The sequence below is a fragment of the Drosophila navojoa genome, chromosome X (genome assembly GCF_054131105.1).
Source record: "Drosophila navojoa isolate 15081-1374.11 chromosome X, UAZ_NAV_1.0, whole genome shotgun sequence".
Classification (NCBI taxonomy): Eukaryota; Metazoa; Arthropoda; class Insecta; order Diptera; family Drosophilidae; genus Drosophila; species Drosophila navojoa.
The window spans coordinates 19,053,483-19,067,572 of NC_142895.1; the positions used below are offsets into that span (position 1 = coordinate 19,053,483).

General features: G+C 42.5%; 4 protein-coding genes across 9 annotated transcripts; all 4 read right to left on the reverse strand.

Moving 5' to 3' along the window:
* Window positions 1-759: 759 nt before the first annotated feature.
* Window positions 760-6,390, reverse strand: LOC108657561 (serine protease persephone). 6 transcript variants are annotated; one of them, XM_089264149.1, is made up of 8 exons: window positions 6,087-6,390; window positions 3,210-3,366; window positions 2,953-3,142; window positions 2,165-2,767; window positions 1,975-2,051; window positions 1,493-1,773; window positions 1,240-1,426; window positions 760-1,181 (listed from the first exon to the last, which is right to left on the reverse strand). In XM_089264149.1, the coding sequence occupies exons 2-8, from the start codon at window positions 3,322-3,324 to the stop codon at window positions 832-834; spliced, it is 1,803 nt and encodes a 600-aa protein (XP_089120275.1). In that variant the 5' UTR covers window positions 3,325-3,366; window positions 6,087-6,390; the 3' UTR covers window positions 760-831. The 6 variants fall into 6 exon arrangements, with proteins under 6 accessions (XP_089120275.1, XP_089120274.1, XP_089120277.1 ...); XM_089264148.1 differs by having other exon boundaries at window positions 3,210-3,361; window positions 6,239-6,382; XM_089264151.1 differs by having other exon boundaries at window positions 6,239-6,377.
* Window positions 6,391-8,624: 2,234 nt separating this feature from the next.
* Window positions 8,625-10,744, reverse strand: LOC115565307 (uncharacterized). The gene is made up of 4 exons (XM_030390391.2): window positions 10,572-10,744; window positions 9,602-10,467; window positions 9,352-9,523; window positions 8,625-9,286 (listed from the first exon to the last, which is right to left on the reverse strand). Exons 1-4 carry the CDS (start codon window positions 10,651-10,653, stop codon window positions 8,937-8,939), a joined length of 1,470 nt encoding a protein of 489 aa, XP_030246251.1. The 5' UTR covers window positions 10,654-10,744; the 3' UTR covers window positions 8,625-8,936.
* Window positions 10,745-11,425: 681 nt separating this feature from the next.
* On the reverse strand, window positions 11,426-12,399 carry LOC115565306 (proteasome inhibitor PI31 subunit). Its single transcript, XM_030390390.2, has one exon. The coding sequence runs from the start codon at window positions 12,270-12,272 to the stop codon at window positions 11,496-11,498; it is 777 nt and encodes a 258-aa protein (XP_030246250.1). The 5' UTR covers window positions 12,273-12,399; the 3' UTR covers window positions 11,426-11,495.
* A 3-nt stretch (window positions 12,400-12,402) lies between these two features.
* Window positions 12,403-13,954, reverse strand: LOC149090689 (uncharacterized). The gene is made up of 5 exons (XM_089264315.1): window positions 13,774-13,954; window positions 13,512-13,713; window positions 13,209-13,434; window positions 12,941-13,106; window positions 12,403-12,874 (listed from the first exon to the last, which is right to left on the reverse strand). Exons 1-5 carry the CDS (start codon window positions 13,859-13,861, stop codon window positions 12,510-12,512), a joined length of 1,047 nt encoding a protein of 348 aa, XP_089120441.1. The 5' UTR covers window positions 13,862-13,954; the 3' UTR covers window positions 12,403-12,509.
* Window positions 13,955-14,090: the final 136 nt, after the last annotated feature.

Genomic DNA, 14,090 nt, shown 5'->3' on the forward strand with positions numbered 1-14,090 from the left:
GGAGCAGCAGCGACGGCGTCAGCTGCTTTTCCGGCAGCGGCGTTTTGTAACGGCCAAAACACGGCTGTTTCATTCAATGTCAGAAGAAAAAACAAAACACCAAAAAGCTCTGTAATCGTAAAAGCTTAAAGCTTCGGCTATCCTGTTTATTGCTGCTGGCAATGCTGTGCGGTACAGTGCAACTCGGTGAGAGATTGAGAGAGATTCGTACAGAGCGAGAGAGAGCTTGACTGAGCGAGCAAGTGGGGCATGACTTTCATGACAGTTGCTCTGTTTACGTAAATATGTGGATGGCAGAGAGCGCGCTAATAAGGAACTGGTCAAGCAACCGGAACTAGTAATTAAACAATTTTGAAGTTGATTTAAATTGAAATCAAATATTTATAAATTAACTAAAATTAAAAAAATTCTAAATATTTTCTGTGACATTTAAACCATATTTCTACAATTTTTGAGTAGATTTGTTTTACCTAAAATATAATAAAATCATGTTCCGCATCATTAAATCCTTTTTTATTATTAATATTTTATTTACTTTTTATTATTATTATTTATTAATTTTAATTATTTTGTTTATTTTATTTTCTTTTTTCTAAGAAAAAATACTAAATTTAACATCAGCCTGCCGAAGAATGAATATTTTGCTTTGCGTAGACCACAACCAATGGCGATCCACACCGCTCCGCAAAGGCATCCCATTCTCACTATATGTTATAAAGAAAATAGTTATATTCTTCGACCACTAAATAATATATGAGCTTTGTATTTAAAATCGATATACTTAGAATTTATTTTTATACACACATTGAGGATCCATTGATATCAGTACTGTCATACAAACCCATTTGGCCACACAATGCCTTCGATGTAGTCCAAATAGGATGCGACACGCGTGTACAGGCCCGGCGTGATTGTGGCACAGCCAAAGCCCGACGATATGACACCCATGACGCTGTATTTATTGTTCTCTTTGTCGCGCTCCAGCACCAAGGGGCCACCGGAGTCGCCCTGGCAGGCATCCTTCGTGCCCTTTATTAAATCCGCCGCACACAGCAGCGTATTGATGATGCCCTTGTCCAGATATCGTTGGCTGAGCGGCTGCGCGGCAAAGCTTTCGTTGCACTGGGCCAGCGGCACCACGGTGAGTGGGGCACGCAGCAATATTTTCGAAGTTCGGCGAGCTGCACAAATTTAGTAATAGTAATCAGTCTGAACTAACCCGATCCAATGATAACATACTGGTCGTATTCATTATGCCCCAGCCTGCCACAAAGATGCTCGCGTTCGATGGCGGATCGAATAGCTCCGTTTCCAGGCACGCCGGATATGTATGATTGGTCAGCCTGACCTCCTCGGCCAGCTCCAGTATGGCGATGTCATTGTACTTGCTGGTGCTAACATATTCCGGATGTATGTTGATGTTCGTCTGTTGTTGGCGGCGAGAGTTCGATGTCAATGTAATGCATGCTTAGCATGTAGGCGTGCCACGTACCGTTATGTTAATGTCCTGACGGTGTTCGCTCACGTTATCAATATTCACCGTTCCAAGGCGCGCGAATAGGGGTATTTTATTCGGATCGTTGACGCAATGAGCCGCCGTCAGGACATGCCGAGTTGAGATCAGCGAGCCACCGCAACCAAATACAATGTTATCAAACTCACTAAACGCTATTGCTGCCATATGCGGATAATAGCCTGGGTCCACCGCAATGCCATCCAAGATGTGCTCGGTTAAGCCGTACTCCAGTTGACGTGTTTCGATCGCCCGACATGCTGCGGAAGATATTAAGCAGATTTATACACTCGTTTCTCTAGGATTTTCATTTAAACAGAATGGAATGGATGGAATGCCGACAGTTATCAACCAATTTAAACTGATAGAGATAATGAATCTTCCTAGGACTGTCTAGTCTGTTATTCCTAACATCCATTCGAACATTTAAGAGGAGTCAGGCAGCCCCCTCAAATACACACCTTGCACAGCTGGCCGCGGTACATCAGTTCGGGGCGAGGGAGCGGGCGGAAGAGGAGATCTCGACGTGCTCTCTTGCCTGGAAGAAAAAGGAACGAGACAAAGGTTTAGTGCGCTGACTATTTCAGGTACTAGAGATTAGTGGCAATCCATGTTCAATATCATAAATGCATAAATGCATCTGTCACAAACCAATTCCATTCATTATTGCTATTGCTCTGGGGCATTTGGGTTTCCTTATAGGGCGCAGGATATTCTGGAAGAGGCTGCCAGATTGGTTGCTGATTGGTCGCAGTATTTGAATTTGATCCTGGCCATTCAATGGGCTGTTGGCTAGGACTTGTCCATGGCATGATCCTCCTTGGGTGTTCATGCGGAAACGGTCTGTTTATTATTCTTGGCTCTCTGGTGGGATAATGTACAGGCTCAAATACATGTGGAGGAGATGCGCTTTGTATTGGTCGCGGATCCCTTGTAGGAAATGGCTGACTCTCTGCAGCATTGTGCGCAATTGAAATATGAGATCCTCCTCCTGCTACATTTTCATTGATTGTATTGTCAGCCCTATCCCCGGGCACTGTGTTTGGCAATTGGCTCCCGCTCATCATTTGGCTAAAATCAAAATAGGGCGAATCGGGATCCAGTTTCAGTTTCCATAAATTCGAGTTGTCAGTTTTAGGCGTTGATCGTCCTGTGGTCGATTCGACACTACCACGAGAATCTACATTGTGCCAAGCGTGCTCTGCGTTGTCCGGTTTCCGTGTTGGCAAATCATTCACTGAGCTGCTACTTGGGCTGCACGTAAATTAGATTAAACAAGGTTAGAGCCCCGGTTTCTTGAGTGGCTAAGATTATGGAACGAGCAACAACGTGGATCACATAGCTTTGGGGGGGCCGGACAATAACAAAAGCAACAAAAAACAAGTTCCCATCCATTATTAAACACACCCACCCTCTCTCTATCTCTCCCTCTCTCTTACCGCTGATCATCTCCGCAGCATTCGGCGACAGGACAGCAGACGATCTCCTCCCGGGTGCTCAGGCCACAGCTGGGTATATCACTGGGCGTCAATCTCTTCGTTTCGATGTACTTATTGATGCGCGGCACGCATTTGGAGGACCCCTGGCAAATACCTGCCAGATTGCCCTTCAGCGTGCATGGATCGCCCTCTGCAAACAGAGATCGGGTTCAATATGCGACCTTTAACCCAAAGAAAAAGTAACTCAATTTGAACACCTTCGAGTGCTTCCAAGTGTGGCAGAACGCACAGGATGAGACCAAACAGCAGCAGGGTGAAGCTGATACAATTACTTCGACTTGCGCTCACGCTTCTGGGCGACATCAGCCCCATCTTCAACGGAACGCTCCTCAATCGATCGGCAATCGAACTGATCTGCAGCAGAGTTAGATATTGAAGTGATGAATCTAAAGATTTTCTTTTTACGGATACTGGATTGTGCATGTAATGTCAAGTATAGAATAAGATGAGGGCAAGAGATTGGTGCGGCCAGCTAGACATGAAGAGAACTAAGAGCATCAAGTCAAACAAAGATTAGATTTAAAAAAATAAATAAAATAAAAATAAAAATAAAAACCCAAAAATATAAAGAAACGAAATCAAATTGGATTATAATTTGAATTCTTATTAAGTAGGCCAATTACTCAAAATGTTTTGTTTAATTCCCAGATAATATTGCGCAGCGATTCCATTTGAATTCCAATGAATTTTACTCAATGGCGATTTGTCTTTGCCGTTGCGTGCCATCCGTGCATATTCATTATCACCAAACCAATTAACCTATCTACAACAATGCAGAATAATAACGTCAGTGCTATGGCGAGCCAGCAATTGAATAATATTTCGAGGATAAAGTCAAAAATCGTATGGAAATTTCACGATTTCTTTGAAATTTAACTTGGTTTCTTGCCAATCTAAAACTGACCTTTCTTGAAATGCTTCTAATTGCTCACTCATATTTGACAAAAAAAAAAAAAAAGACGAATTAATCGGAACTTTCCATACCGTACCAAAGTGCTTCAATATGGTTTATCTAACACTCAATTGATAACGTAATTCCGTAGAACAAAAACAGAGCTAACTAAAAGAAGAAGAATACAAAACCAAAGATACGAATATGTGCTACATTTGTAGTACAAGTTTTAGCAAATTAACAAATTATCTTTCATATCACCGGCAATTTCAGTGCTTACAGAGTTATCTCTAAACTTGGGCTCTTCAAAACTTGGCGAAGTAGAATCAGAACATAATTAAAGCTCCATGATATCAAATGAAAACAAAACATGTGATGAAATTTCAAAGAATATATTGAAATATATATTATATAATTATATTATATATGTATATATTTGGTGTTAGTGGTATTATATACAAGTCCATGGGTAAAATACCAAAACATGAAAATAAAGTATCCCATATAAAATTTATTCGTATTTTTGAAATGATTAATAATGAAATAAAAAAAAAAACAAATGTTATTCAAAGACAACTAAAGACTTTTGAATCAAATTGACTAGATTTCAGTAAAGATATAATAAAAGATTTATATACATATATATTATTTGTGCAAATATATAGTCCCAATCAACGAAGTTTTAAGCTGATCTATATACCAAATGGCTGTGCTTCAGTCACGAGCGAAGCTCATTTAACGTGATCAAAGTGAGATCTATAAATATATATTTTATTACTCTGACATGCGAATAAAAAATGAAAAGAATAAAACAAGTATATGCATATGTATTTAAATATATGAGTATATATACCAAATACATACATATATACATACATATTGATGCATTAATTTGAACAACTCTTGGCAGCTCAAAGGCTTTTAGATAGATATATATTTAGATAAAATATATTGAAATCATGTTGTAACTCTCAAAGTAAACAAAATACAATTTTAATTAACTAATAAGACTGTAATCGAATTTGAGTATTATATTCTGTGTTTATATATATGTTTGATTATACTCCAACGAAATTGATGCTATGCGAATATCAATAATGTATAAACTGTTACCAACTAATACAAAATGCTGTTGGGGTTTTCAAAAAAATGAACCGTTATAGTTGCTGAACACTGTTGTGTGTGTGTGTGTGTGTTCGTGTGTTGTGCGCTGTGCTATTTGCCATTTGTCATGGGGCAAACATGTAATTATAATGAATCTCTATGCCGAACATGATGGCAACTCGCTTCGCTCACAATGATGGACTGCATTGGCCGTGCCTTCATTGATACATATGTATGTATGTATTAATAATGATTCTTATTTCAATTGCACTAGTTGTTGTTATTCTGGCTGTTGTTGATTATCAGACAAACCTTTGACACACGCAAGTTGAAAATGTATGGGTTTTTTTTTTTTTGTATACCCTGAACCCATTGAAAATGGGAAATCAGGGTATAATAGTTTTGTTGAAATGTATGTAACAGGCAGAAGGAGGCGAGGCAGACCCCACAAAGTGTATATATTCTTGGTCAGGGCGACGAGCTGAGTCGATTTAGCCCTGTCCGTCTGTCTATCTGTCCGTCTGTCCGTAAGTTTGAACGCGTCGATTTCAGAAGACATAAGAGCTAGAGCCTTTAAATTTTTTTTTAAATATCCGTACAAAGCGCGCGCATTTCGAGTTTATCACTAAAAATCGATTACTCATACCGTTATTTTGTTAGCGATAAAAAAGCTGATCGAAAAACAGTTATAAAATTATATCTCCTATATCTTTAAAGCTAGAGTTTCAAAATTTTTAATATATATTGGGACGCATTTTATACAATTTCGGTTTATGTTAATTTTTAACCCCTCACCCTCACATTTGTCGAAGGCGTATTTCAAATACTAGAAACTTGTGCTTCGGAATATACATACATATATATATGAACATTATAATAACGGTTTGAAAGTTTCATTGAGATTGTACGCCTAAAAATTAAATTATTCAACAATAAATTCTACCTGTTTAAGTAGTATGTGTATGTAGTGTGTGTGTGTGTGTGTGTGCGTGTGTGTGCGAATTATTATTGAAATATCATTTGCTCGAAGGGTTCAGGGTATCTCCTAGTCGAGCAGTCTCGACTTGAGCCTTCTTACTTTTTTTTGATAACAACAAATTGAGGCAAGTGCAACACTCCGGTTGTTGACCTTACGTCAAATGTTGCTTGCTTTTCCTTTCTTTGCAATCAGCTCCTCCAGCACTTTGCGTAAGCCAACAACAACAAAAAAACAAAAAAAAAAGCACTCACAGCCAGTAGAAGCTAAAATGAAATGTAAACCGGTGGCAGGCGTGATACAGAAACGATCTCAATGGCACTCGGCACATTCGACGAGCCGTGGAACTACCGACGACCTAACAGCAACGCGACGCTTTGCCAACTGAAGCCAAGATCAGAATCTAAAGTGAGCGAGCTGTCGACAGCCGACAGAGCCGAGAGCCGAGAGCCTAGAGCCGAGAGCCGAGAGCCGAGAGCCGAAGAGACCTGAGTCGAGATCTGCCCGCCGAGAACTGAGAATCGCAGAGCCGAGTTTTTCCAGCCAAGAGCCGAGAGTCGCTCGAGTTTTGCTTGTGTTTTGTTCAGTTTGTTTGGTTTTTGCTTTTTTGTTTTTTCGCTTTTGAATTTTAGCTCTAAACCTGTTTTAACAGAAGCAAAATACGCAACTCTGAGCAAAGCAACAGATAGTTAAGAATAGTTAAGAGTGATTTCAACTAGATGATACCCATTCGATATATAAATCCCATTATAGCAAATGTTGGTAATTTCTGTTGTGCTTGTTCTTCTCTGTAATACTCTTAGTAAAATCTCTTTGATATATTCAATGTGTAATTATGATTACATTAAAGATTAAATATACATAAGAGCCCTAAAAAACAAACGACCCTGAATTATAAAAAAAAAATAATAATAATAATATGAATAATTAAAAATTTGATAATCCTTAATCAGTCTTGAGCTATTCTTAGAAAAAATAAATCTTGAGTACAAATCTAAAGCTATAGAAAAAAAGATCCGACAATATATTTTTCTGAGAATCATTAAAATTTGCAGTCTTTTTGGCAGATTAAATAACAATAAGCAAAACAAAAAATAATTTTGATAAGTCTGAGCATCTGGCTCTGGCTTTATATAGACGTTTGGATTTTGATGGGTATGACAGGCAAGTGAGTTTCTAACATAGCCCCTGGCATAGGTCGCTTCAGGCACATTTATTTTTGTAGGTCAGACATGATCACACCCTTCTGTACCTCAAAATCCGTATACCCTCTGTGCACACTTTCGATGGGCATTAAAACCGGCAGCATTAACAACAAAAAGCACCGTGATTCAAGGGAAAAACACAGTCAGAATCGAATTCAGCACTAAAGTGAAATATAAATTTGAGTTTGCTTTCGACACAAGTACGTAACGCTCCCAATCTATGATAACACTAATCCGTTCTTATCAAAATTTAATTAGAATCGCCCAAGCAAAGATCCTGAGGCGAATCTGCGATGCCCCATGGTACATGAGGACTCGAGACATCGAAAAGGATCTAGAGGTTCCAAAGGTGGGAGATGTCCTACAATCACGTTCCGCAAGGTATATAGAACGCCTTGGCAGCCACAGCAACGTACTAGCCAGACGGCTAACTGCCAAGCCGAGGAAGAGACGACTCAAGAAGTGCCACCCAACGGACTTGCCCAAAAGAGTAATAACATAATTAAATTAATTAATATAATACTAATAGTAATGTTAAAGTAATATTAAAAATTAACACATAAATTTATAATCTAAGTCTAGATCTGTTTGTTATTATTTTTAATGTAGAACTAGATTAAGTTGCCATTATGGTAGCAGTAAGCTCGTTAATAAAATATAAAAATTTTAAAAAAAAAAAAAAAAAAAAAATCAAAATTTATTTAAATACAAAATAACAAGAAATAAATAAATCAGAACTGACTACATTTAACTTGAATCGACTTTACCGACTGTGCGATGCTCGTTCGCTGGTTGCTGAGATTTATATGAGTTTAGTTTCTCACTTTAACTACGTCTAACTGAGAGTCTATTTTAAATTGATAATATTAAAGAGGCATAAGGTCAGAGCGCGAAAAGCAAATACAAACAATGTATAAAACATACCATAATAATTAGCAGCTTTTAGATGGAAGAGAAGCAGCATACAATTTCAACTACACTTAGCGAAAAAAGATAGTAATAAGTAATACCAAAATAAATCTAAACAATATTTTTTCTCTCTCACTTACATATAAGTCTCTATATAAGTCTGTCTCTTTCTCTCTCTGTCTCCATGTCCATCTGACTCTCGTTGTGTCTCCATCACTTTCTATCTCTTAGTCTGTCTGTGTGTGTGTCTCTCTTTCTCTCTCTCTCTCTCTCTCTGTCTCTACCTCTCTCTCTCTATCCCTACCTCTCTCTCTCTATCTCCATGTCTTTGTGAGTCTCTTTCTCTATCTCCATGTCTCTCTGTGTCTATATCTCTTGCTATCTCCTTCTATCTATCTTTCTGTCTCTTTCTCTCTCTCTCTCACAGTCTCTCTCTCTCTCTCTCTCCCTCTCCCTTTCTCTCTCTCTCCCTCTCCCTCTCTCTCCCTCTCCCTCTCTCTCTCTCACACTGTTTACCTTGCTCTCCCTCTCCCTGTCTCTTTCTTTTTCTCTTGCTTGCTATCTCACTCTCCTTCGTTTTGAGCTCAAGCCGAGCTTTAGCTAAATATATTCATATTAAAAAATACTTCACTTAGCTGGAAAACCAGTTTAAAAATCTATATTGTGTTTATATCTATATATACTACGCGCTAGTTATAGAAAAATACATATCCAATATATTTGTATATGAGCGTATAAATCTTATATAGTAATCACATTTGATAAGGAGTTTGCAGCTAAGGCTGCAACTGTTGCAGTGGAACGAGCGGGCTTGAGTCTCGATGAGGTCCGGCAGTCCTTATAGACGCTTCGCCTTCTGCTGCTGTTCGACAAACACAAGGAGCTGTGCGCTCAGCAGGCTCGTGTAGTACATGGCCTTCGCATCGCAACTGTGGTCGACAGTGGGCGTGGCAACGCCCAAGACACAACGCCTGCCGCTGGGGCGAAGCAAATGGAGCACACTGGCCACGGCAGCGGGACACGGAGCACACGAGCCGGAATCGCTGGCAATCAGAGCATTGGCCTGAATGGGCGCCAGACAGAGATGCGACGCAGGCACCTCCTGGGCAGCTGTGGCATTGGCAATATCCTTGCACGCTTCCGTGGGCAGCAGACGCATGGGCAGCTCATAAAGCGGACAATCGCTGGCTGGAGAAGGCAAGAACTGATTAACATTGGAGCTGGAGTCGGGGCAGCGCAAGGCTAGGGCTTACCATTGCTCTTGGCCCAGGCGGTGGCCAGCAGCTGTCCGCTGATCTGCAGGCGTGTCAGCTCGAACTGGGTGCACATGGGGGCCAGACTGATGTGTGGCCCACTCGACTGATCCACGGGCAATGGTTGCGTTAGACGCAGCACAGCCAAATCGTAGCGATAGACGGCGACACGCTGCACAAGAGAGCGAGAGAGATGATTTAGAACAAACTAGTGCGAGAGAGAGAGAGAGAGAGAGAGAGCGATACACACATCTATAACAGCTATAAAGTCCTCCTCATCATCCACATCACGCATATCGGCCACACCGAATACCGCATGACTGGGCCGCCCGCAGTCGGCGCCGCTCACCAGGAGCTGCGGCGTCAGTACCAGCGCCGTGCAGCTATGCACATAGCCATCGTGTGCAGCATTCGGATATGCCAGCGCCGCCAGATGCCTATAGTGGGGCAACAGACGCACCGCATTGGCAGCGGCGCTCTCGTCGTCGTACAAGGCTCTCGTCTCGGTCTGCGGTGCTGTCGTCTCGGGCAGACAGATGCGCGTGGCGGTGCCCACCTGGCCGCGCGGCACCGCCGGCAAATTGGCCGGACAGCAGATGATCTCCTCGACGGTGCCGGCCCGGCACGTCTGGACATCGTCGTCGTGCAGTCGCTGCTGCAGCAGCAACGGTTTCAGGCTGCGGCAGCGCGATATCGTCTCGCAGCTGCCCTCGTACAGGGGCGTTTGGCAGGCGGCGCCCGACAGGGTGGAGGTATCTGGGAATATGATGCTGTCCCGGCTGGCTGGCGCCTGCTCGGCCACCGAACGTTCCAAATACTCTCGACTGGTCTTGAATAGGCCAAGCCAGGGTGGAGATTCCGTTGTTGTTGTAGTGGTTGTTGTTGTTGTTGTTGTTGTTGTTGTTGTTGTTGTTGTAGTGGTTGTTGCTGTTGTTGTTGTTGTAGTTGCTGCATCTTCCAGCGGACAACAAATCTTCTCGCCGGCTATAGTATAGCCGCAATTGAGCACAGACCCAACCGACAGCCGTCCACTTCTAATGAACGGCCCCAGTGTGGAGCACTGCTCCGCCGGCTGGCAGCTGCTGCGATAGCCGCGAGTCGGACACGGATCACCAACTGCGAACGCAAAAGAGAGCATTAGATAGGTATGCAAATATATGCAGAGGTTGAGACAGAAAGAGAGAGAGAGAGAGGGAGACTCCTCAAGTCTGCTAACGCACCCTGAAGGCTGTAATAGCCGCTGCATCCGCTGCTCAAACAGAGCCAAAACAGCGCTGATATCACACTGCTCACTCGTGCCATGGTCCGATCCGATGCGATCCGATGACAACGAACTGGACAGGCGCGTCGCTCGCGCTCAACTGCTCTACGCTGTTGACGTTCTCCCGCTGGCCCAGCTCGGCGCTCAGCGCGACGCCAGCCGCAGCAGAGCCAGCGGCGGTGGCAGCGCAGCCTGACGCCGCGCGACGTCTGCTGGGAAACTGAGGAAGTGTATGCCTAGCAGCCGATCTTCCAGCATTGTGTTTGATACAACTTACGAGGCACACGAGCAACAATTTGCATAATCAAAGCGATAACACTAACGGCACTGCGAGTGTCGTTGCATTCGCGAAGGCTATGCATTTCCTATCGCATTCTATTATATTCTATAATAGAACGATTCTACGATTGAGTAAATCAAAAATTAACTTCTCTAACGCCAAAAATGTTGTCTTCTCTAATATATCTTGGCCGTAGGGAGTCTCAGAATTGAATAGCATATGGGTAGATTCTGATCTATTTCCCATATATATGATATATTTCCTATTTCCACATCCTTGTCTCCTAAGCACCCTTACGTAATTAACTAACGTACCGATCCTCTAATTTATTTTGTATTTTATTCAAGCTAGGCAATAGAATTTGAATAGTTTAAGAACTTAAGCATCCGGTATTAGGGCATGTTTGGGATTTTACAATTTGGTTGACAACTTAATTACGGAAAACCCCTATCAACATAATGCGTACTTCTTCACATCATTTTGACCAACTGGAATTTCAAGATGCTCAAATTAATTTGACTTGGTTTTCTGTATAATTTTCGAAGTAATTAATTTTATTAGGCGGATTTAGTAAACTCATGGCCAATTTGTGTGCGCGTCATCTCACATGTAGCTATCGGGAGTCCAGTCTGGGGGCTGAGCGTGATCCGGATCTGGGGTGGTCTGGTCAGGTGCGTTCGGACGACGGGGCGCCGGATTTCGTGGAAAAGGAAAAAGATTACCCAAACCGCCGGATAATGGATCCAAATCGCCCCGTCCAACATCGGGCACATTAAAGGGATTTATCTCGAAACTGTGCGGCATATATGCCACCGGCTGTCGACTGTCATCGGCAAGTGGATCCGTTGTCTGCACCGGCGTCTGGGTGGTCGTTTGCGGTACGACCACTTCGCGGATATTTGCCGCAAATACCGGATCGCAGAGCTCGCGGCGAAAGCGTTCAACCACTGCGCCAGCGGTGGGCAGGGTCTTGGCAATGCCACCCCTCAAGTCGGCCACCAGAGTGTCTGGCGTGAGGCAGAGATTGGAAACGTTCTTGGTGTTCACATCCAGCAAATTGACGATCAGCGCATCCTCGGTAATGTGGGCCAGCAGCAAATAGAGGACCTTATTGCGCACATATCTCAGCGAGTACTTGGCACTATCTCCGTTCCACTGATCCGGCAATAGTTCGCTGCCGGGCTCATCATCCGGCACACTTTTGTCATCGCCGATGCCAACGCAACGAAAATTACAATGCTTGGTCAGCAGAAAGTGGGCGAGGACCATCAGCACGTCCGCCTTCTTGACAACTCGAGTCTCCACAGTTTTAAATAGTAAGTCCCAGCCGTAAAAGAAGTCCGCATTGTGCACATCCTCCGCCGTTGTTGTTGCAGCCATTATTATTACGAATTTTGAATATTTGTTAAACAAATTTGTTGAAAAAAACTAAAGCACATTCATAGAGCTAAAGCACATCAATGAAATCAAACTGCTGTCAAAAACATCGTAAACAAAAAAACAACAAACGTAGAATTCGTAGAGTCCTTTTCATTTATATAAAATGTTAGCTAACATTGAATTAACATCGACAAAGGCCTTGGTAGGATCATTATAAACATATTCTACAGACCACGCTCAAGTCTTCATGTTTCTAAATGTGGGTCCCTTGCCTGGAATAGAAAAGCCAAACAAATCCTGCACTGCGCTGCCCACAAATATCGTATAAAGAACTGGATTGTCGGTCAAAGTGCACTCATCGGTGGTGGGCGTGGCAATGCCAGCCACACATAGACTGCCGTCACTTCGCTCCACATGGAGCACACTCGAGCTGGCCGTCAGACAATTTCTGCATCCATCACTCCTGGCAGAGCTCTCCGGCATAGCTCTCGCACAGATGTGTGTTGAAGTGATATCGATCCCTCTCACCGGGAGTTTTAGATGCGGTACTCTGCAGTCAGAGAGCCTCTCAAGGCGGGTCTGGAACAAGCCGCAGTTTGTAGCTGCAGGCATAATTGAAGCACTTGAAACAATCCTAAACAACATGATAAATATATATATATATATACTCGCGTTTTGAGCAAAGCCCACAGCATATAGCTGCGGCTGGTCTTCCAGTTCATTTTCAAAACAAAGCGTAGCCAAGCTCACGTTCTCCATTGTCTTATCGGTAAAGTCAATGGCATTGTTCAGGTAGAATAGTGCTAGATCGTTGTTGACTATCTTCCTTTGTGACTGCAATAAAATTTAAGAAAACAAGCATCGGATGGGCGGTGGCAGCTGAGCATGATTTGATAATGCTGACTGGGTGAGTAGTCCATGACTAATAAATCCTACCTTCAGCTCATGCTCCAGATATGCCTCAACGTATTCCCTCGTATCGACGACGCCCAACGCAACCTTGGAGGGTCTCTCCGTCATCCGGTTGCCCACGCACTTGCTTGTGGCCATTACTGTATTCGACGACAGTATTATCGCCGTACAGTGGTACACAAATTTGTCATATGATTGGGTGTAGTATGCAAAGGACGCCAGATGTCGAAATTCTTTTTCCCAACCAATTCTGCAAAACATAAAAGGCGAACTGTAAAACGAAAAGAAAAAACCCAAGACAATTTGTATAAAAATTGACGTTTATACGTGGGTGTTGTGGTGCTCTTGGTGGGCCAACTATTGGGACAACAAATCATTTCCGGGGAGTTGGCACTCAAGTAACCGCAGCTGGGGATATCGTTCAGTTTCACCTCTCCCGCCCTATAGGGCTCATGTAGCACAGTGCAATTGTAGTCTAGCTCACAACGTCCAATCGAATTGTCCAATGTCCAGATGCAAGGATCTCCCACTGGATTAATATATATCAACTCACAACACAATCAGTCAAGAACAAGAACATGGACTTTACGTTTTTTCTTTTCTGGAAATCCATACACTGCCACGGTTGTTATCAGCAGTATTATATTAAGCGCCATGCATTTAGCGATAATTGACATTTTGAATGTAGCTATATATATGTATATATATATTTATATTATATTTATATATGCAAGATGGTTCTCAATCTCAATAATACGTCTGCTTGGCTTACCAGCTCATCCACAAATGAGCCACTGGGACCGATCCAGTCCTCGATCAGCTTTCTTTTTCTCTCAATGCTATGAATATATATTATATTTCTTATCATTTAATATTCAGATTTTTTCCAGGAAATAATACAAAGCA